The sequence below is a fragment of the Felis catus genome, chromosome D4 (assembly GCF_018350175.1).
Source record: "Felis catus isolate Fca126 chromosome D4, F.catus_Fca126_mat1.0, whole genome shotgun sequence".
NCBI lineage: Eukaryota > Metazoa > Chordata > Mammalia > Carnivora > Felidae > Felis > Felis catus.
Window position 1 is genome coordinate 15,059,259 of NC_058380.1, and position 23,706 is coordinate 15,082,964.

The 23,706-nt window shown below is 41.5% G+C and overlaps 1 protein-coding gene across 1 annotated transcript in view; it reads left to right on the top strand.

Annotated features, from left to right (window-relative positions):
• Positions 1 to 23,706, top strand: part of TMC1 (transmembrane channel like 1) — a 142,254-nt gene that overhangs the window by 100,259 nt on the left and 18,289 nt on the right. Inside the window, exons 11-16 of the mRNA XM_045043143.1 lie at positions 855 to 999; positions 1,612 to 1,806; positions 4,532 to 4,711; positions 4,838 to 4,999; positions 12,051 to 12,179; positions 21,990 to 22,057. Of these exons, the coding sequence (XP_044899078.1) occupies positions 855 to 999; positions 1,612 to 1,806; positions 4,532 to 4,711; positions 4,838 to 4,999; positions 12,051 to 12,179; positions 21,990 to 22,057 (879 nt within the window). The remainder of the gene's footprint in view (positions 1 to 854; positions 1,000 to 1,611; positions 1,807 to 4,531; positions 4,712 to 4,837; positions 5,000 to 12,050; positions 12,180 to 21,989; positions 22,058 to 23,706) is intronic.

A 23,706-nucleotide genomic window follows, 5' to 3' on the forward strand; every position in this document is an offset into this window, starting at 1 on the left:
GTAAGTAAATGCATTTAAAGTTCTCCAAGAAAAAACAAAACAAAACACAACAAAACAAAAACCACACAAAGAAAATATATGTATATATTATATATATATATATAATATGTATATTATATATATATATATTCCAATCAGTGATTTATATATACTAGAATACATAGATTAGAATATACGTAACAAGTTGGCACTAAGGTTGTATAAGAATTGTGTGTGTGTGTGTGTGTATAAGAATTTTGATTTTTGTTCAAGAGTTGTATAGTATGGAGAAATTTCATGCATTCCATCTGTTCTTTGGGAAGAGATTCTGGGGGGGAATTGGATCCATGCAGGAGCTGCTGTGCCCTGGGTTAGCTCATCCCTAGCTTCAGGGGGATCTGGAAATAAGTTAAAACTGGGTAGAGCAGTTTGAGTCTACACATATTCCCACCTCCACCTGCCCCTTGCCCACCCCCCCACCCCGGGGGAGGGACCCATTGATTTTGATCAGATTTCTAAAGAGATCTTTATCCCACAGAGGATTAAGAACCAAGTATAAGATGCTATGAAAACAGTGGAGGAAAACAAGAGAAATATATATATTTTTATAAAACCTGCTTAATTGTTAAAATCACCAATGCTTCATAGTCTTTTGATCCTGAAAGTCCTGGAAAATGAACAGTTTTGAAAAGTAAAACAAAACCAAAATTTAAAAATAAACTGATTTTCTGGTGATATGAGCAAACTTCATTTGAAAATACATGCTTTTGGGATATTGCTTCTCCAGTTTCCCTATAACTAGTATTTTACCACTGCCCACCCTCTCCCTTTCTGTGTGTATTTTGGGGGCTGGATTAAACTCCCTGTTTTTACAGGATGACCAAAAATATCGGGGACGATGGGGGTGGTGATGACAACACCTTCAACTTCAGCTGGAAGGTATTCACCAGCTGGGACTACCTGATTGGCAATCCAGAAACAGCAGACAACAAATTCAATTCCATCACCATGAACTTTAAGGTAAACACATCAACTTCAAGAACCACTCCTCTGTATTTCTAAGAGTAAAACTGGAGCCACTCTGTATGGTTTATAAAGTGAACAAAATATCCTGACAATTAAAAGAAAGAGCAACTCATTATTTCAGCCTAGCAGGATCCGGGCATTGTTCTGATTGGGATTGGAAAATATCTGATGATCCACGATGGCACGATTTCTTCTCTAAATTTGGTAATAAAAATAATGCCATTGACTTGAAACAGGAGACCGTTAGTAATCAGAATCAGATAGTTTAAATAATAGACGATGCTCATAATTATTTACAGGAATAGGTTAGCTCGATATTTAAAACGACTCTGAAGTATTATTTTTGTAGCTTTAAAAACACGTTATTGGAAAATAATTTAGAAAGAAGGTTATTTCAGCATTAGAGCAATCAGAGTTTGTAAGAATTCGTCGTTCATTCTCTCACTTGTCCTCACTTGCTGGCGATATTCACCTGGTTTGTGGAATCCCAGGTAGAGAAAAGATTTTCATTTCTCATGTTTTGATGTTTGCAGAATATTTTCTGAGATTATGATACTTTTTTGTAACTCGGACACATCTTTCTTTTTCTGTTTTGCTTGGGTACAGGAAGCTATCATAGAGGAGAGAGCAGCCCAAGTAGAAGAAAACGTCCACTTGATCAGATTCCTGAGGTTTCTTGCTAACTTCTTCGTGTTTCTAACACTTGGAGGGAGTGGATACCTCATCTTTTGGGCTGTGAAGCGATCCCAGGAATTTGCACAGCAAGATCCTGACACCCTTGGGTGGTGGGAAAAGAATGAAGTTCGTCTCTGCATGCTTTTTATGTGCTTAGAACCTGACATTTGAGATTGTGTGGGTTATGTTTCTATGGTGGAACATTAAATAAGGCCATCATTTGCCTGTCTTCTCCACACTGCCCTGACAGTTAAATAGCCCTGTCACGCATTTTCACTCTATTCCAGCCTTATTTCCAAATCTGTCTACTGTCTGCTACCTGTTTTGCGTTTTGTGACTTTGTGGAAAGTTAGAGTTGGGAGGGATATTAGAACACATACATTCCCACCAGTACATTTTACAGATGCGGTTGATGAGTGTCAGGAGAGGAGGAGATGTGTTCAAGGTCACAGAACCATGGAGAAGAGTGACTTAAAACTTAGGAATCTTTATTTCAAGGCCAACGTCCTTCCATGACTCCATGTTTCTTTCTCTGTTGACTCTGCACCTGTCTCTGAAAGATCCAATTATTGCTTGAATTCTTTGAAGCAGCGATGATAGAGCCCGTGGTTCCTACGTTTAGCTCATTGGAAACATTCAGATTGCCTCCCGCACCTTGGGCAAGTCTGGAATTCTCTCTGGTTTTCCCCAGCAGCCTAACCTCACATTTACCACCTTCTCCTCCCCTTGCCTTATTTCCTCCCCCTTCAAAAGATATTCAAATAAGGAGGGCCAGCTCTTTGCCTGGAATTAAGTATGCCTGTGATTTATCTTCAGGATATCTACCCATTTAGCGGGCCACAGGAAGGAGGTCAGACATTTAGAATAAGGAAATTTAGATGTTGAGAATAAGGAAATCATTGGTTATGTGTTGCTGCTAAGGCCTGTTCCCTTTCATAAAATGTTCTGGAATATGATGCGGCATCATTTGAAACTTGGGCATTTTCAAAACATATATAGATTTAGGCTGTTGGAAGTGTAGACTTCCCACACCAAAACTTCTACAAAGCCTGGGAGACCAAAAAGATTAAGAAAGCCTTTATAAGCAGAGTATTTCCTAGAAAGAAATACTTGGACAAGATATAAGATAACCTATTTACAAAAAAAGGTTCCAAAACGTTCTAGGTATTTCAGAACTGGTAGCACTAGAGATTGGAGACCATACATTTAAGAGACTATAACTGTACAGACTTCTTTAGGTAGAGTGATTTTATTTATTTAAAACAGAGGAGAACCTCAAAGCATTTATTAAGCTTGCTGTCAAAGTTTCTTCTTACGGTTGTGATAGTTGCTATCACAGGCAAAATTATCATGCCACTTTGGTCCATGGTTCATATTTGATCATATTTTTGTATAAATGAACCACAGTAAAGGTCATAGCCAATGACCTTCATTAGAAGGGTCACTTTGTGTAAGAGTCTGTTTAACAGCCATTTTACCCCTAAAGTCCTCAGGGCCAGCCAAGGTAGTAATGGGGATTATAATTTGCTGAAACAGGATTTAAATTGACCTTGTAACAGGTAGCACGGGGTCTACCAAGTTTTTACTTTAGGCTGAAATGATATCATGCTCCTCATGGTCATGCTCCTATAATGTTCTTAATACAAATGGGAAAAACCACACTGACAATTATTTTCTAAATACAGTCTGGTAGTGGGGCATCTGGGTGGCTCAGTCAGTTAAGCGTCTGACTTCAGCCCAGGTCAGGATCGCATGGTTCATGAGTTCAAGCCCCCTGTCGGGCTCTGTGCTGACAGCTCAGAGCCTGGAGCCTGCTTCAGATTCTGTGTCTTCTTCTCTCTCTGCCCCTCCCTGCCTCAAAAATAAATAAATATTTTTTAAAAATACTATAAATACAGTCTGGTAGTTACAATCTTTCAAAACATAGAGTCAAGAAGTGGGAAATAGGAAATGTTTAGTGGTGACAGTCCTGAAGCAGGTATTTGGGAAAGACCATTGCCAAGGTTTACCAGAAATCTTTTTTTCATTTAAGGAGGCTTTTTCCCCATCAAAAAAGTGGTACATGCACTGGATTCTTTTCCCTGACTTAATTTAGCCTCATATGGCAATTGTAAGGGTGTCAGACATTTGCTACTTTTCATATATTTTCTCTCTCTCTTTCTCATACACTCCCCCCCCCCCCCCCCCCCCACACACTGGGATTATAAACCAGTTCTGCAACTTTCCTACCTTGGCTGTGATAACATCATGTTGTGTGTTCTCCTTTTGTTTCTCTGAATGTCCTGTTTTCTTAGATAAACCCATTATCTTTTTTTTTTTTTTTTTTTTTTTTTTTTTGCTCCTAATAGTATGTATTCCCCAGAATTCAGTATTTAGTCTTGAGCCCATCTCAGGGAGCTCATTTATTCTAACTGATTGAACTAGCCCATAAACTGGTAACTGTCAAATGAGTAGTTCCAGTTTGGACCTCATTCCTCAATCAGACCATTTTCCATTTCCTTTGGAAATCTTGTTGCAAAGTGTATGACCATGTCAGAATCAGTTCTCAGGCAGAACAATTTGTGTTCTTTGGATAGAGCGTGATGTCAATTACTTCCCTCATTATACCAGGAAACAGACTATTATTACTGGCACACACACAAGCTCATACACAAGTACATCTCGAGAATGGGGGCTGAATAATGTCTTTGTTGTTTTATGAAGATCAAAATTTAAAGATGCATAAGATAATCTTCTTTAATCTTATAAAAGATAAAGGAAACCTAGCTGAAATCTTGCAAAATTCTGGAGGAAAGCAATAATATTTTTAAAAATACCATTAACTTAGTTGATTCATTGTGTCTCATTGTAGATGAACATGGTCATGTCCCTCCTGGGGATGTTCTGTCCAACCCTGTTTGACTTATTTGCTGAACTGGAAGACTACCATCCTCTAATTGCTCTGAAATGGCTACTGGGACGCATTTTTGCTCTACTCTTAGGCAACTTGTACGTATTTATTCTTGCCTTGATGGATGAGATTAACAACAAGGTGAGTCTTGTATCTGGATTGTTCTTGGCATCAGAGTGTTATTACAATTGCCTGTCTCCGGATTGCTACAAATGCCTTTGAAATCTGTGTTGTCTCCATTTTTGTGTGCATCACTTTGCTCCCAAGATTGAAGAAGAGAAGCTGGTAAAGGCCAATATTACCCTCTGGGAAGCCAACATGATCAAGGCCTATAATGCATCACTCTCTGGAAATAGCACTGGACCACCTTTTTTCGTGCACCCTGCAGATGTACCTCGAGGACCCTGCTGGGAAACAATGGTGGGACAGGTAATGTCACAAACACAAGTGGATGAAAATTAATGGCTTAAAAAAGAGCAGAATCAATTATTCCTTTTCATAAGTGTGGCCTATCGTTTTCATTGCTTAATAAAAAAAAAAAATACCTAAGCTTTATCGAATGCTTACCACGTGCTGGTTGTGAGTTTCATATCTATTAGCTCATGCAGTCCTCACAGCCATTTTTGAGGTAAGTACTACTTTTACACCTTTTTTTACAGTTGTGTATAAAGAAAGGATATTTTTTTTTTAATTTTTTTTTTTCAACGTTTATTTATTTTTGGGAAAGAGAGAGATAGAGCATGAACGGGGGAGGGGCAGAGAGAGAAGGAGACACAGAATCGGAAACAGGCTCCAGGCTCTGAGCCATCAGCCCAGAGCCCGACGCGGGGCTCGAACTCACGGACCGAGAGATCCTGACCTGGCTGAAGTCGGACGCTTAACCGACTGCGCCACCCAGGCGCCCCAAGAAAGGATATTTTTAAGTGGTGTGAGGAGATGGTTATTTTCCATTTGTGTCATAATAAAGCACCTAGATTTGGATACAGGCTCAAGTGAATATTTAAATGGAACTCTACTTATCATTACCTGTTTTCCATGAAAAAAGACTCTTTTGGGAGCACACACTAATACTCATTTCAGGAATGTCCACTTTTGTCAGATACTTGTCCCTTAAGTATTAAAGGAAATGCTATTTTAGGCTAGTTGCTTTCATAATTATGTAAATGGCCCCAGTCCAACACTACTGTTATTTTACCAGAGAAAAGAAGTAAGGCATCACATGGCTTTCTGTCCAATAGAGGAAACCACACAAAGCAAAAGCAACAATGATAAACTGTTGCACATGTCTTACTTCTATACAGATCCATTTTTTACTTTGAAAAGCCTTTAATTTTAATGTGAATTTCATAAACCGATTTTGGGCTTTGGTTCATGGATGATGAAGAGGTATTTTTAAATATGTCATCATGAGTCTGCCTGCCTGTTGGACCAGAGTTCAGTTTCAGCAGTAACATGGTCTTGTGGAATTATTTGAGCCCTTTTTTGCTGTGTACTTATTTTTGGAAATATAAAAGGAAAAATTAAAAGTTAGTGTTAACCTTATAAAGCTAATATAATTTAAACATATGTGGGTAGGGGCTTCTGGGTGGCTCTTTCGGTTTAGCCTCTGATTTTGGCTCAGGTGGTGATCTCGTGGTTCGTGGGTTCGAGCCCCGCGTGGGGGTCTGCTGACAGCTCAGAGCCTGGAGCCTGCTTCGGATTCCGCGTCTCCCTTTCTTTCTGCCCCTCCGTCACTCGCACTCTGTCTCTGTCTCAAAAATAAATAAAACATTAAAAATAAATAAATAATTAATTAAAAAAATAAACAAAAGTGGATATCATTAGATACCCTCATGCTCAATTAGATGCTAATCAGACTTAAGCCAATCAACTGTGATTTCAATTGTGGGGGGAAAAAATTAAGAAAAATGTGTATGATGCTAGACACACATCCTCGAAGACTGTGTCCAAAAAGTATGGCATGATTAAGGATTTTATTTCATTTTATTTTTAAGGTTTCAGGGGGCCAGATAAACTCCCTTTCCAGTTACATTTTATTAAATACTCAATTCTTAGACATGCACATTCCATACATGTTTATAGCACGTATTATGTATGGAATGAAATGAAATGAAATGGAGTGAAGTGAAGTGAAGGTTGCCTTTACTTAGTAGAGAGGCGTGGTGATCCGAGGTGTGGGTAGATGGGATCATGGACCTTCAAAGACGTCTGTGTCTTAATCACTGGAGTCTTTATGACTATATTACCTTACGTGGTAAAGTGGACTTTGCTGATGTGATTAAGTGATGAGCTTTGAAATAAGAAAATTATCCTGGATTATGCGGACGGACCTGATGAAATTGCAAGCGGAGACAAAAGGGTCAAAGTCAGAAAAACCAGATGTGACCATGGAAGAGTTTGGAGAGATGTGCTTTGATGATGGAGAGAGGGGGCTCTGAGCCCAAGAATGCAGGCAGCCTCCAGAAGAAACGGACTCCTTCCTGCTGCCCACACCTTGATTTTAGGCCTCTGACCTCCAGAACTGTAAGAAAATAAATCTGCGTTCTCTTAGGCCACTAAGTTTGCGGTGAGTTTGTCATGGCAGCAATGGGAAATGAATACGCAGCAAGACACAGGTTTCTGGATTCCAAGGGTCTTGAGGCGAAGTCTGGTCACGGCGCTTAACACAAATCTTACCACATGGACACTGCTCCTTGACTCTGCAGCTAAAGTTGGAAGAAATGAAAAACTTGGGAAAATAAGTTTCTTGCACAAACTCAAAGAGCTGGAAATGTTTTCTTTTATATATCCCAGAACGCAGACTGGCCTGTGGACTAAGAAATTTACCCTTTAACAGTCTTGATAGAACAAACTGTAAAGAATAAAATTGAGGCGGGGCGCCTGCATAGCTCAGTTGGTTAAGCATCTGACTGTTGATTTCAGCTCAGGTCATGATCTCATGGTTCCCATGAGATGGAGTCCAGCATGGGCTCTGCACTGACAGCCTGGAGCCTATTCTGGATTCTCTCTCTCTCTCTCTCTCTCTCTCTCTCCCCCACCCCCCGCTTTTGCACCTCTTGTGCATGAACACACGCTCTCTCTCTCTCTCTTTCAAAATTAAGTAAATAAACATTAAAAAAAGAATACGATTGAGGCTTCTCACTTCTGGGGAAGAGAAAGTGATTAATTAGGTAGGAATGCCAATGCAATCTAGGAGGCTACTTATGTCTCAGATTATGCAGAAGATTCTGCAATAGTTCCTCACAGACTGACTTGAAATAAAGGAAAAGTCACTTGTCTCACTCTTCTGGGGACCATGCTACTTGTCTTGATCTTTTTTAAAAAAATCCCATCTTGGGGCGCCCGGGTGGCTCAGTCGGTTGAGCGACCGACTTCGGCTCAGGTCGTGATCTCACGGTTTGTGAGTTCAAGCCCCACGTCGGGCTCTGTGCTGACAGCTCAGAGCCTGGAGCCTGCTTCTGATTCTGTGTCTCCCTCTCTCTCTGTCCCTCCCTTGCTCATGCTCTGTCTCTGTCTCAGAAATAAATATAAAAAAAAAAAAATTAAAAAAAAATCCCATCTTCATGCTTCATTATATTGCCTTACTGTCCTCTTCTCGTTCACCTTCCTTTCTCTAAGAAGGACCTTCAGCATCTGAAGGAAAGTCTGCAGGAGCTGGCCCATGAGGTTGTGGTTCTGAATAGACTATTGATGAGGGAGGTAGAGTCCATGGGGACAAAGAGAACACAGGGAACATAAAAACCGTGAAAAGTCTGGAAAGTCTGGTCTTTACGAGATCAATGTCTCTATCCATGCACCTAGAAACATTTCTTTTAACTACTTAAAAATAGTGACTCCAGGGGAGATAGTAGAGGCATCTACTTTGCATGTAATGTTGGGGACACACCCCAAAGGCTCATTCTTTGTTCCGTCAGAACATTCCAGATGTTTCCTCTTCTCCTCCATGGATCCCCTCTGCTTTGTTTCCTTAAGGATGATGTAAGACTCAAACCTCTCTTTGAGTTTGGATATGAGATGATTTGGTGGCTCCTTTATCCCTCCAGGGAATCTCAAGATGTAGCCACTTAGTCCCATTTCCAATTGTATTTGATGGGTAGGCAGCAAAGCCCTCCTTGGGAGACTGCTCTTTGAAGCTATATACTGAGGTCTGCATTTTGGGGAAGGAGAAAGCAGCCAACAGCTAAACGTAACAACAGCAAGGTCTGGCATTTATTGAATGGCTCTGATGTGCTCAGCGCTGTCTCCTTGGATTTTGAAATTATCCTTTGAGATAAATCATATGATCTCTATTATCTCTATTTTATAGTTAAGGAGACTGGGCCCCCAAACGTAAAATAATTTGCTCAAGCTCTTAAACGACGTCAATGACGGGAGCCCACGTTTAACCCATATAGTCTGGGTAGAGTTTGCATCCTTACCCATGGTGCTGAATTGTCCCTAGGAACATAATTAACATCAACACATACTCTCCAAGGTCCTACTATGGGACGTCTAGAGTTCTAGAGTCTGTGGTCCTCTGTGATGCCCCTTGTCTATGGTGTTCCTGTTATCTACTCATGACTGTTAGGTTTACTAATCAAAGCTGCCTAGATATTTTAACTAACTGAGTGTTAAGTTGTGAGGTGTGAGGTGTGGTGCTCAACGGGGCCCCTGTGTGGAGAGTGTGCTCCTATCCTGACTAACACGCTAGAACTGGGATTGGACGTGCCCCTGAGGTGAGCTGAGCCACTGTTTGGGGGATTCTCTTATAAAGCATTGTTTGGGTTTTTTTTTTTAATGTTTATTCAGTTTTGAGAAACAGAGAGAGACAAATCGCAAGCAGGGGTGGGGCAGAGAGAGAGGGAGACACAGAATCTGAAGCAGGCTCCAGGCCCTGAGCTGTCAGCACAGAGCCCGACACGGGGCTCGAACTCACGGAACTCACGGACCGTGAGATCATGACCCGAACCGAAGTCAGACCCTTAACTGGCTGAGCTGCCCAGGCGCCCCAAGCATTGTTTTCTTCTAATGGTTGGTGAATAAATATTCTTATGTCTTGGTATAATGTTTGGATCTTCTTCTGGTACATTTTTTAATGTTTATTTATTTATTTTTGAGAGAGAAAGAGAGAGAGAAAAAGAAGGGGCAGAGAAAGGAAGAGAGAGAATCCCAAGCAGCCTCCACCCTGTCAGCGCAGAGCCCAATGCAGGGCTGAACCCACGAACTGTGAGATCATGACCTGAGCCAAAATCAAGAGTTGGACACTTAACCGACTGAGCCACCCGGGCACTTCCGGTATTTTAGGTGACAGAACGCTGCTCAGGAACAGTAGGATTTCCGTTATTGGGTGAGGATGTTTAGGAACATGTAGGAACTTCAAAACCGCTCTGAAATTTTCTCTTACCTGAGGAGGCCCTCCTGAGCTGGCAGTGCAAGCAAAAAAAATACCCCTCATCGCCTACCTCTGATTGATACTAGTCATTGGAGCCTGAACTCAAATTGGTTGGGGAATGAAAAGGAGAATCAGAACAGGGAAGGGAAAAGTTGTGGCCGGAAATAACTGCAGGAATTTACTATCACCCAATCATTCATTCTGTATTTATCGAGCAGCCGCTGAGAAGCAGGCATCGTGCTGGATACTAGGGGTACATTGGGCATAAAGGTGGGCTGGTTCCTCGCCCTTGTGAAAACTATGTTCTTGAATAATTTTGCCAAATTTGCGAATTTACAAGGGTGACGATGAAATGCAAGGAATCTGAGAACTTTGTACAGAGAGGCTTGCCCTTGTCACCGAGGGGAGTGAAACTCTCCCCACTCAGGGATGCTGTAGTGATGTGTATGAGTTGGTGTGTAAACTGAGTCAAGAAGGGAAGTGAGAATGACTGAGTGGAGTGAGGACCACATGCGAAGGCCCTGTGGTCTGAAGACGTATGGAGACTGAGGCTCTCAAGGAAAGCCAGTGAGGCTGGAGTGAAGAAGAGGCGAAAAGCAATACCAGAAGCATATGGGGAGCTACACAGCAGTCGGATTATACAGAAACTTCCAGAGCGTGCAGGAACCCCACGCTCCCTTGGTCCACTTTTTACTCTGGCTCTTGCTGCCCCAAACAGCTGCGCGTCCCCGTTACCTGGTAGCATTTCAACTCAGCCGTCTGCATCACCCTCCAAGTTTCCGTGCTGTCACGGGGTGGGGTGATCATTCCACGTGGGGCCACCCTTGACTAGCGGGGGGGGGGTGCCAGTTCAATATGTCTCCCTTCTGTCTCTGGCACGGACAGTTCGGAGGCTTATTCTACATGGCTTTCAAGGCTTTCAGGTGGGTGCCCACCAGGGTAAGACTCACGTGATTTTAACATGCTCTTGGGCCAAAGCTCTCCTTCCTTCTCTTTCATTCTTCCCAACCTCCACTCCTGTTCTCTCACACTTCCCAAAATATACTGCTGGCCTCCAGGCCCTTGTCACAGGCATTGCTGGTGGTGAAAACTAACGCTAAGTTTTAAAGTTCGTATTTTAAAGTGTTTAATATCATAGTTTTTGCTTGTGTTCCATCTGTATTGTAGTTAACTACTACTTATGGCAGATGATGTTTAAAAGAGTAGTAGTTATCTTTTAAGAACAAGGGATATTAAAGTTAAAAGAAATAGATAAATTCTATTCCGTATGGTACTTGGACATACCAAGAATCCTGGAGGTGGTACACAATTTTCGGGAAGCATAGCTCTGACGTGTGAGGCTGGAAATTCACCTAATGACTGCTATTCAAATGGTCCTTTGCCCCACAAGAAAATTCTTTCTCACTAATTATCTTATCTTATCTTATCTTATCTTATCTTATCTTATCTCACCTCACCTCACCTCACCTCATCTTATCTTTAAAATGTTTATTTATTTATGTTGAGAGAAAGAGAAAGCTAGCAGACAAGCGATGGGGGCGGGGGGCAGGGAGAGAGAGAATCCCAAGCAGGCTCCTCATTGTCAGTGCAGAGCCTGATGCGGGGTTCCATCCCACAGACTGTGAGATCATGACCTGAGCAGAGATCGAGAGACCGGGAGTTTGGATGCTTAACTCAGCCACCCAGGTGCCCCTGACTTATAAACATTTTTAACACATTAGACAAACTAATCCTGTATCACATTTGCTGCCAGTACTTTTTCCAGTGTGTCTTTTCAACTCGATAAATATTGCTGTTTGCTAGATTAAAGTCTTAAACTAACATGTGGTCAATATATTCCTGGTTTTATTTCTTATGTCATACCTATAAAAGTTTCGCAGTAAGAAGACTTTGGATACCGTGGCTTTGGAATGTTGAGACAATTATTTTTAGACTAAGAAAATAAGGGTGAAATAGTCTTCACTTGCTAGATAGACCTTTTTTTTTTTTTTTAACTATTCATTGTGGTTTCTAAGCTAATACTATGCAGAAGCAGAACAAACCTGATGTCGACACTAGGGCCATTTGAAAGGAGAAATGCTCGTTTTAATCTGGATAATATCCCAACAGGAATTTGTGCGGCTGACCGTTTCTGATGTTCTGACCACTTATGTCACAATCCTCGTTGGGGACTTTCTCAGGGCATGTTTTGTGAGGTTTTGCAATTACTGTTGGTGCTGGGATTTGGAATATGGATATGTAAGTATGATATTCACTTTTCTCTTATCAGATTATTACTTTGTGGATTATCATTTGCACGCACAATGCAAGAAAAAGACTTTAGAAGGTGGGGCCACCTGTAAGACATTAATAATGAAGACCAGGGAATACAGTTCTGATTCAGAAGGGTTTCAGACAGGAGTGTCACGATTTCGGACATTCTGGTAAAATTAGCCCGGGATGGCTAAAGCAGCGGAGCTCAACCTTTCCGTGAATGTGGTGAACTCAATCGATCTGGGACCCATAGGCAGCCCCCTCCCCTTGAAGCTTGCCGACATTTCTAGAAGCAGGGCAAGATGGGTGTATCAACTGCACATTCTGTTGATTCCTTTGTTTCTACAAAACAGAGTCCTGGACAGTTACTGTGCAGTGCATTGACGGATAAAAGAATTCAGCAAATATGGTGCTAATTTCATAAAGCTCGCGGGGTAATGAGAGCTCAGCAGAGACACGAGCAGGGAGATGTGGAAGTTTCAAGGAAGGCCCAGGGTGCTGATGGAGCTTTGGCGAGTGGTGAACCTGAGCTCTGAACTCTGGCAAGATGATTTCCTGCCCCACAACAACAGTGCAAGTTTCTCTGACTCCCTCCCCAGCTCACCCTCTACGCTAAACCCCAGGTGCCCCCCGCAAAGTTCAAGGGCAGCAGCAGGGCACACATCACTCTTGGTCTGGTGACAGTGGTCACTTGTCAGGTGACCGCTGTCCCTCTTTTGCAAGTGTAACAGTCATCTTGGGAACTATGACCTGAAGGGTTGACTGTAATCACTTGCTTTAGATCCTCCAATGGCTTATAAGTACTTAAAAAGGATTCCAAATCCTTTTCCAAGGCCTTCGATACCTTATGGGATCTGTTTCTTATTTCTCTCTGAGCTCGTCTTCTACCAATTTTGTTCTTGCTTTACAAAGTCCGTACACTTTGGAATTCTCTCTTATGCTCAAACACAAGATGATCCTTGCATTTGCTCTAGCTGTTTTTCCCTGTAGGGTGCAGATTCCTAGAATTTGGCGCGGTTGATGCCTTCTTGTCATTAAGGACTCAGCTACTATGTCACCTCCTTTGAGCTGTTCTCTGACCTTCCCATCTAACAGAGCTTACCAGGCACTCTGTCTCAACACCCTGCTTAATTTTCTTCATAGGATGTATAACTATCTGACATTTCCTTTTAAAAACAACCTTATAACCTATCTCTCACAGTTTGAATGAAAGCCCTGTAAAAACAGAAGCTTTGACCTCTCGGCTTAGAACTATGCTTGTCACATGGCAGGCATTATATGTTGACCGTCTGCTTCAGTGTCGAACCTCTGCTTTCTAACACCATCAAGGCAACGCCACCAATTGACAGAATTCTGCCTGCTTCCGGGGACGTGCCCATGGGGTCAGTTCTGGCTTCGTATTGCGGAGCCAATGCTGTTTCTCCCCTTGCTGGAGGAGGGGTCTCCTTTTCTGCCGCCCTCTCCTCAGTCCCATGCCCTCTAGTCTCCGGACAAATCCTATACTCAGAACGGTTTCCAAGACACCAGCCTGGATCCTCAGCGTGGCTCTCTGACTTTGAGATTGTACCTTTGATGATTAGGTCATCTCTGCCACCCTCACTGAAAGTGCCTCTGGGACGGGCCAGAAGTGGTTAGGTAATGCTCTTTGGTGAACTCCAGTGAGGTAATGCTATGGATCCAGGATGCTGTTGTATTGTTTTCCCATTCCCTGCTATGAGGTATTCAGCTGGCTTGGTTTCATTTCTATTTTCCCTGTCTGATTCAGCTCTTCTGAGGCCGACGTAAAAGTTGCCATTCTTTTCTTAGGCCATTGCTTGGCTTATGCTTGCCTTTTATCCCTTACTGCTTTCTTCTTAAGTGCTAGAAAATTTTGCTTCAAATATGAAGTCAATAAAACATGACCTGGATGCATAAAAGCTGTAATTAAATGACTGTAATTTATTATTTATGGAGTGCTGACGGTGCTCTTGGGTTAGTACAAAGTACAGGAAAAAAGACAAGTTCCTGTCTTGGGTCACAGAGACTTTGTTCCCATGTTACTTTTGGAAGGCTCTTTAGAAAGAAGCCCGATATCAAAACAAGTTTTAAACAGTAAAGTGTGGATGGTGGATCTTCGATGTGGATCCTACTATCATTGGCCCATCACGTAGAGAGGGTACACGGTTGAGTGCTTACCAGGTGCAAGTCGGTATGAGCAAACCTCTGTGCTGGGTGATGGGGTACAGAGATGTAGACGATGTAAGCCTAAGGAGAGGTTGCACACTTGGGCTAGATGCCTCGATTCAGCTTTCCGATGTATGTATTTTTCTCTTGTCTACAGAGTGTTTTTGTTTGTTGGTTTGGTTTTTATTTATTTATTTATTTATTTATTTTTTAATGAGCTCATATTTTACAACTGGAAGTTTTATATTTAAAAAAAATATGGATTTCTTGCTTTTCGTGACATATTGGGAGGGCTGGCAACATTAGATCCACATTCCCACACGGCAGAAATTGGCTGCAGTGAGAAGCCACTGCCTGGCGGCAGATGGAATTTGCATCCCCCGGCCCGCACACTCTTTACTGCCCTTTGATCCTGCAAGTTCTTGTTATGAGTACAGAGCAGAAAATATAAATGCCACAGAAGAAACCAATGGTTGCATGACTTTGGGGGGTGGATGGAGGGAGGGAGAAAGGGAGAGAGGGAGGGAAGGAAAGAGAGAAACAGAAAGAGAGGGAGAAAGAGAGAGAGAGGAAGAGGGACAGAGAGAGATCAGAAATGCAAAGGCGTGTTGTAGGAAGAGGGCCTTGAGCCGGTCTTGAGAAAGCCTCAGAATTTCAAAGGTCCAGTGGAAGCAAGGGTTCTCAGTGGAGGGACCAACGTAAGACAGGGCCCAGCATTGATTAAATTTTTATTGGGTGTCAGTTAAACTTTATCTAATTTTTAGTTATGGTAATAAATATTATGGTTACGTTTATTTATAGGCATGTAGATAAATATGCTCACAGATAAGTTATAATGGTAGGCACAGATTGTTTCCTTAAGAGAAATTTCTCTATGTTGAATTGCCCAGTCCTAGAGAATGTAGAATTTAAAAAATTCATTCACTTTTATTTATTCTATTTATTTTTTTTTTTAATTTTTTTTTCAACGTTTATTTATTTTTGGGACAGAGAGAAACAGAGCATGAACGGGGAAGGGACAGAGAGAGAGGGAGACACAGAATCGGAAACAGGCTCCAGGCTCTGAGCCATCAGCCCAGAGCCTGACGCGGGGCTTGAACTCACGGACCGCGAGATCGTGACCCGGCTGAAGTCGGACGCTTAACCGACTGTGCCACCCAGGCGCCCCTCTATTTATTCTATTTAAAAAAAAATTATCATTTTTTTTTTTTTTTTAGTTTGAGAGAGAGCGAGAGAGACAGCATCCGAGCTGGGGAGAGGGGCAGAGGGAGAGAAAGAGAATCTTAAACAGGCTCCATTCTCAGCACAAACTTTCGGTCACTTTTATTACAACAGCTTCTGTAACGACTAAACTCTGCGGACTCCAGCCTCAGCTCCAGAGAGCCACAGAATGTTAATGTCTGGTGGAATGTTGACACAATCAGTCATACATCCTTTATTTCACACCTGAAAATTGAGAGCTTATGAATCGAAGTGAGTTGCCTAGGCTTGTGTGGCCGCCAGGGAATAAACGAGGGCAAGACACAGCCATTATGTTAAATATGCTGAATGGTATATACTGGTCGTATCAGAGTAACTTGAATGAAAAGCGACCCCATATGGTTCTCCAGTTATAAATTTATGGCCGAAGTATTATCACAACAAACCTATAAAGATGAGCTGAGTTGCGAAAATGACTGGCTAATAGTAGGCTGTTAGAGCATGTAATGTAAGTTAATGTTTTCCAAGGCTTCTCCAAACAGAGCAGACAATTTTCAATGTTTCCGAAGTGTTCACTGACTCATAGGACGTGGAATGGTTTCTCCCAGGAGGGATTTTAGCCCCCCAGGTTCGGCACAACTGCCCTAAAGCCTCACGTAAACTCTTTGGGTTTCCTGCAACAGTTCAACACAGAATCCCTTTACTTTCAGTTTAGCTTGTGTTAACATTACCTTTGCTATTCATCAGTAAAAAAGGTAACAGGTATGCAAGAAGAAATAGAACTGAATACACAGCGTGGTATTAGAACATGGTCAATCAAATGAAACCTCAGCATCTTGTTTCAAGTTACATTTTTGAGGTGGTCCTTGTTAAATTTACATAAATGGAAAATATAAGAGGTTTCCCTGAGATCTGATGAAGGGGTTCAAGATTATTAATAAATGAGAGGCATATGTTTGACAGATCATAAAAGTGGACTCCATAGTATAGTATATCTTATGTAGTTCTTATTATATGTCAGAACTTCTAGAAAATACTTTACACATATTATTGCATGTATTCATACCAGCAATGCTATGAGGTAGCTCCTTTTTTCCCCGACTTTACAGTAAATAAGCCTTAGAGGATGTTTAATAATTTGCTCAAAGACATATCCCTAATCATTGGTGGAACTAGGACTCAAACTCAGTTGAATCAGCGTCAAAGCCATCAACCAGATTTCTGTCATGTTAAATTTTCACTGTAACGCTTAACCCTAGAAATTTCAAGGACTCTGTCAAGTCATGATGAATTCATGAGCCAATCTATGACATGGGTAACTCAAAGCACTCCCAAGATTAGACAGTTCACCTGCAATAGAACGGAGTTAACAAGAAAGCCTGTGATGTACAATTAGAAAGAGGGGCATCTGGGTGGCTCAGTTGGTTAAGCATCTAACTCTTGATTTCAGCTCAGGTCACGATTTCACTGTTGTGAGATCAAGCCCTGGGTCGAGCTCTGTGTCAGGCTCTGATTAGAAATAAACTGATGTTCTCCAGCTGGGAATGAGGTATTATTTAACAGTCCAGGAAGATGCCATGCTAAGGAGTCAGTAAGAAGTCTTGAGTATCCCATGAAGGGTTGACAACATGGGAAAAGGGACAGTACATTCTGGATGTGAAGTTCCACTTGAACATTGGACAGTATTTGTGCAGACAATGAGGGTTGAAGTACAAAGCCCCGAGTTTTCTGAGTCACCCTAGTAGACGAGGCTAGGATTTGTCCTACATCAGTGGTTCTTATATTTGAGGAGACACCAGAATCCCCCAAAGGCAGGTGAAAACACAGCATTTCTGATCTGGGACAGGTCCCGGAGAATTTAGTTTTCATTTTCTTTTTAAAAATTTATTTATTTATTTATTTATTTATTTATTTATTTATTTATTGAGAGAGCACTCACGCAAGTGGGGGAGGGGCAGAGAGAGGGAGCCTGAAACAAGCTTCAGGCTCTGAGCTGTCAGCAAAAAGCCCAACACGAGACTCGAACCCACAAACCGTGAGATCATGACCTGAGCCGAAGTTCGACGCTTAACTGACTGAACCACGCAGGCGCTCCCAAAATTTACTTTTCTAACAAACTCCCAGGTAATACTGCTGCTTCTGGTCTGGGGACCAGAATAGTCTTGAGAACCATTGACCCAGAGTGATTTCAGCTGTGGGCAAGTGAGATTTGTATGTCAGACAGGACATTGCAATGACAGAATTCTCTCTGAGATATTCCACAATATCCATAGGTTAATGATCTGTCTCAAATAACTAAGCTTGCAGACAGAGGATGAGTTTTCATGGCTCTTCAGTCCAGTGACAACCATCTGTCTTCGTTGTGGGCAGATGACGGACTCCCGCCTGCCACAAAGGTCCAGAAATAAAACAAGATAATTTCCAATCCCTTGACTGTTACAGACCTCAGCCTAAATCCAAATGGGATCTGCTTTTGCTGGCCCCTAAAAGTCTTATCAGGGATGAGCAGCCCTTAGTGATTTTGTTATATGCATCCCATTTGAATCAGTTCATTTCTCAGTTTTCAGGAAAACCTATTTTTTCCCAAGCATCATTTACCTTCAAGCTATTTATGTTTTAGAGGCGATTAAGCAAACGTATTGCAAACTGATTTATGCTTGTGTTATTAAAGTATTGCTTTTAAAACTTTAAAATACAATATCATCTCAGGTTTTCATTAAATCCATCTCTAAAAGAACGAGCATTGAATTTTATAGCGTGTGAGTGTGTGTGTGTGTGTGTGTGTGTGTGTGTGCACGCACATGTGTGTTTGCCTCCTTACTTTTGTTTTTGGTTTTTTTTTTTTGGAGTGAGATTTTCTGAGTTGAACTCATATAGTATTCAAGTGAATTTCTAACCTGTTTACAGAGAAGCAATTCTTTAATAACTGCATCTAATTTTTCAACCCATTACAGATTTTAGATTAGAAAAGGATCTTAGAAATGATCTAGTTCAGAAGTTGGCAGACTTTCCCTGTAAAGTAAAGGGCTGGATGGTAAGTGTTCTCACTTCTGCAGGTGTGATATTGTGATAAAATAAGAAATATATATTTTGGTCTCCAGCTCCAGCTCCCGGGCAGAGCTCCTAAAACCTTTGTAATTTCCTAAGCGGTACAGGTGCTAGGATCATCTTTTATTCCAATATTTGGTCTTTGACGCTGGTTCCTGATACAGAGCCCCCAAATTCTTTGGGATTACCTGGGTGACGGGAACATTGCTTGTTCCAATGAGACAATGCTTGGTGGCTCCTAGATAGCTTCAGGATGGGGACTGGTCAACAGACAGGCCGAACCACGATTAGAAGCTTGAAACTTTCAGCCCTATCTCCCCCATCCTCCAGGGAGGGGAGAGGGGCTGGAGAGTGAGTTAATGATTGATCATGCTTACTGATGAAGTCTCCATAAAACTCCCTGACCTGTGGGGTTCAGAGAGCTAGCAGGTCGCTGAACACGTTGAGGTGCTGGGAGGGTGGTGTGCTTGGAAAGGACATTCGTGCCCTTTTCCTCATACCTTGCCCTATGCATGTGCACCTCCTCCATCTGTCTATTCCTGCCATATTTAATAATAAACAGTAGCCAAGCAAATCAACTGTTTTCTGTAGTTCTGTGAGCCGTTCTAGCAAATTATCAAACTTGAGGAGGGAGATGTAGGATCCTTTGACTTAGAGCCAGTCACTTGGCATAGGCGACAATGTGAACTTGTGATTGGTGTCTGCAGTGGGGCATTCTTGTGGGACTGCGCCCTTAACCTGTGGGGTCTGCACTAGCTCGGGACAGTCAGTGTCAGAACTGAGTTAAATGCTAAAGCATCCGGCTTATGTCCGTAGAGAATCGGGGCACTGTTTAGCAAGTACTGTGCGTGGAGCGTAGAAAACACTTTTGCTTTCAGCAGGCGATATGGTCTCGGTGGGGACTGTTGAGCTCTCCTGTTTTCGTGTTCAGCAGCCACAGGCAATACATAAATGAACTAAGGCCGCTGTCTTCTAATAACTATCTGTTTACGAAAACAGACAGTGGTCCAGATTGGGCTTCTGGTCCACAGTGTGACAACCACTGACCTAGTTTTTCGCACCAGTTTATCTGTGAGGAAACTGAGGCCTGACGAGATACGCAACGGGCCCAGCTCACGCAACTAGGAAGTGGCAGGGCAAGGTCTAATACTCAGACAAGTGTGTGGACCCCAAACCCTTGGTACAGTAGGGACACCCTCTACCCATCTTTCGCATCAGGTCAATTTGTGCATCAAAGGTTGTATTCCTCCGGCTGACCCTGCTGCACACACAGTATGCGAACAAAGGCTCCCAATGTGTCCTTTATGTTTTTATAGTTACCTAGTTGTAAAAATATCTCAAATGGGCTTTAAGAGGCTTATGTATTTGTGAGAGTAAAGAAAATACACTTCTAAAGGGTTGAATTTTTTAAATTTTACATAGCTTGGTGGGCTAAATCATGGCACTATTCTAAAGAGGTCAAAGATGAAGGTTTGGTTCTTAAACTGACATGGAGAAGAGCCGTTCCAAGGCCACAGATGGCACAGGCCACCCAGCTGAGCATTTGTCAAATGTGTTCTGTGAGCTCACAAGGCTTCAGGCAAAGGGAAAGGTGGTCCAGAGCAAAGCGCTCCTGATGAAATTGGGGCCTGGATTCAAGAACTCTTGAGGCAAGGCATTCAAAAGCTGTGATCGTTCTGTTGGGGTTCCAGACCAGACAACTCTCCCATCTTCTTACAGATATTTTTAGGGGGGGTTCTTGGGTTTGAAAAAAAGAGTGACGCTTGCGTGTGCATGTGTGTGGGCGTGAGCATGCGTGTGTGTGGGCTGCGTGTGTATGTGTGTCGGCAGGGAGTTTTGATGAAGATACAGGGGGTCTGAAGCCACCTCTGCAGATGCCAGGATCTGGGACAGGATTAAGGACCCGCTTCCCGTTTGGTCTCTCTTTCATGGTCTTCTTGGTGCTCTCAGTTCACAATTTTGCTTTTCTTTCTCTTGTCACTGGTTAGTCAGTTTCCTGACTGATTGTTCTCTAGCCCAGCTCAAGTAGGAGCCAGTTTCATTGCTGTTGCTAATTAGCATTACTCCCATTGATAGACGCTTTCCTTCTAGGATGCCTGATGTGTTACCAGAAAGCCTTTCCACAGGCCACCCTGGGACAGATGCCCACCTCAGTTCCTATTGGTGGGCCTTCTGCACACACAAAAAAACAGCCTGATGCTGCACCCTAAGCAGGGTGGCATCTAGGAGACAAACACTGGATATTGAGTTGAACAGCTTCTTAAACTTTAATTGTCTCTCTCTATATTCATTTTATTGTAAAGGAAATCCACATTTTTTTGAAAAATACAGTGAAACATTGGATTGCGAGTAACTTATTCTGCAGGTGTCCCACAAGATGAGCAAGCATTTCTAATAAATCTTTACTTGATAGTCAAGGATGCCTTGCAATGCAAGTAGTAAGTGACGCTGAATGTCACATGATCACAAGTGAGCCAATGGTTCTTGAAACTCGCTTTGATGTATGAGTCCTTTGGATTACAAGCACGTTTCCAGAACTAATTATGCTCGCAAACCAAGGTTTTACAGTGTTTTAAAGTATGCAAACTTAAGAAAATGAAAGTCATGATACATCCCCCACCTATATAACACCTGGTGATTTGTTGGGCATTTTCAAGTCTTTTCCTTATGCATAATTTCATATTCAGTTGGTAAAAATAATGAATGTATAATTTTATATATTTGTTGCTTAACATCAAATCTTAGTTTTCTTTTGCGTAAGTAAGCATTCTTCAAACGGTGACCTTGATTATGTGCACTGTATATCATAGTATAGATATACTGTATTTACTTAACCAATACATATGAAGAAAAAGCTATAAAAAGGTTATCTTTTCCATTATGAGGTATGTTTAAAAATTTAATTCCTGCCCTCTCACTTTCTAAATTTTCCAAGTTCTGGCTCATGTGCCCAGAGAGTCATTATTGGATATTTAGATGGTGTCATCTCTGCTTGTTACACTTTGTCAGCATTTAAGCTCGATTTGTTAACCCACATTCCCAGAGGTAGACTCACAGGGCCAAAGAGACTGAGATTTTCTTAAGTTTTTAATACACATTGTCAAACTTTTCCCAGAAGGTTGCTCCGATTTTTACAATGGGCCATGCATGAGAGCCCAGTGGTCCACACTTTCACAACATTTTGAATGACTGCTTTAGAAAATGAGCCTTACTCTGTTAAAAAGGGTGCTGCATTATTTTATTTAGCACTACTCGTTTATTAGATTGATTATTCCGTGATTATTGCTGCATGGAAGCATACCGATGCAGAAACATGTAGCGCTCGGGTTTTTCAGTTTGCACCATTTGATATGTTAATCCAGCAAATGTCTGTGTCTTCTGTAGCCTTCATACACTGAATTTGACATCAGCGGCAATGTCCTCGCTCTGATCTTCAACCAAGGCATGATCTGGTAGGTCTGCTATTGGACTGTTTACAACTTACAGAAAAGCCGCAAAGAACATTATTGCATAATGCATTGTAGCCTGGTGTCAGAGAGGTCCCCAGTCTGGGTCTAACTCAACTGTTGCCTTTGCAAAGTGGATAGGAAAATCTTGTTTATATTTGTATTTATATTTATATTATATTTACATTATATTTATATTATATTATGTTTATTTTATATTATATTAATATTATATTTATATTTGTATTTATATTTGTATTATACTTACATTTACATTTATATTATACTTATATTTGTATTTATATTCATATTTATATTTATATTTATATTACATTTATATTATATTTCTATTTACTTCTATTTATATTTATATCTTAACTCTTCGTCCTCAAAGACATCTGCCTGTTTTGCAGAGCGTTCCTTTATCAAATACTGGGAGTGTATTTCCGCTTTGTAGCTTCTTTGAAAGCTTTTTTATACTTTTATATCCTGTGACACTAGGGTCTACCGGTGAAACATTAATGGTCCCATAGCCACATGTTAAGTATGAAATAAATTAATGTCAGGCCCTTCTGAAAAACTGATTTTATTCTGTCATTATCGAGTATGTTTAGAATACAACTTGTTGCTTTTGAAAAAAATATCTTACCAAATCCAGTAGTTTTAGGTAACTGGACTACTGGAGATGTAACTTATGTTTTAGGAAGTTCAAGCTAAAAATACGATCACTGTTTCGTAACTTGTTTCACAGGCCATTTACACATCAGAATTATGTCTTTTGATGTACAAAGGATTGTCATATCTTTTATTAAATGAAAGCATTCTCACTGTAAACCTTGACAGGTTAAGATGAGCCGATATAGTAGGAACTGTTTTTGAGTTTAAAAATTGGTTCATGGCATGCGATTCATCTAGGGACCATGTGTCTTGGAAATCTGTCACTTTTAACTAAGAACACCCAACCCACAAGCTACAATTGAGCATCTTTACCTTACTGACACTTGTTTAATATAACACCGTGCCACTGACCACGCCATTGTCCTATGTACTAGTCCTAGTAACTTGGCTCAAATTTTGCACAAGCTTTATATAGCACTTAAATCCTTCAACCATAGCTGCATTGAGCTGTTAAACCTTTGCAAGACTGCACCTCTCTGCAAATGTTAAAATTATCTTGCTTTAGTGATATAAAGACCATAATCAAGGACCCCATCATCCTGCCCTGGGGTCTGTCCAATTCCTGTGCCTCACTAGGTCAATACATATGAAGAAAAGGCTATAAAAAGATGATCTTTTCCATTATCAGGTACGTTTAAAAATCTAATTCCTGCCCTCTTGCTTTCTAAATTTTGCAAGTTATGGCTCATGTGCCCAGAGAGTCATTAAAGAGTGAAACGCATCTTTCATTCTCTAAGCAAGGAGGAAAGTCAAGTTGGTCCAACATATGACCACCAACAGGGAGAGTAAAGGGAAAAGCTTCTAGCAGTTCTGGATCTTTCATTTTCTGGAGGGGATTCTGCTGTCACAGCAGAAAATGGCTAACTTCGCTACTGGAACAATGAGAAACCATCACCTTGTATCAGTTTTAAAACTCCCTGGCTTCTACACAGAGTGCCACAAATCCCTCAGGCCTGGTGGATGCCATTTGTGCAGAC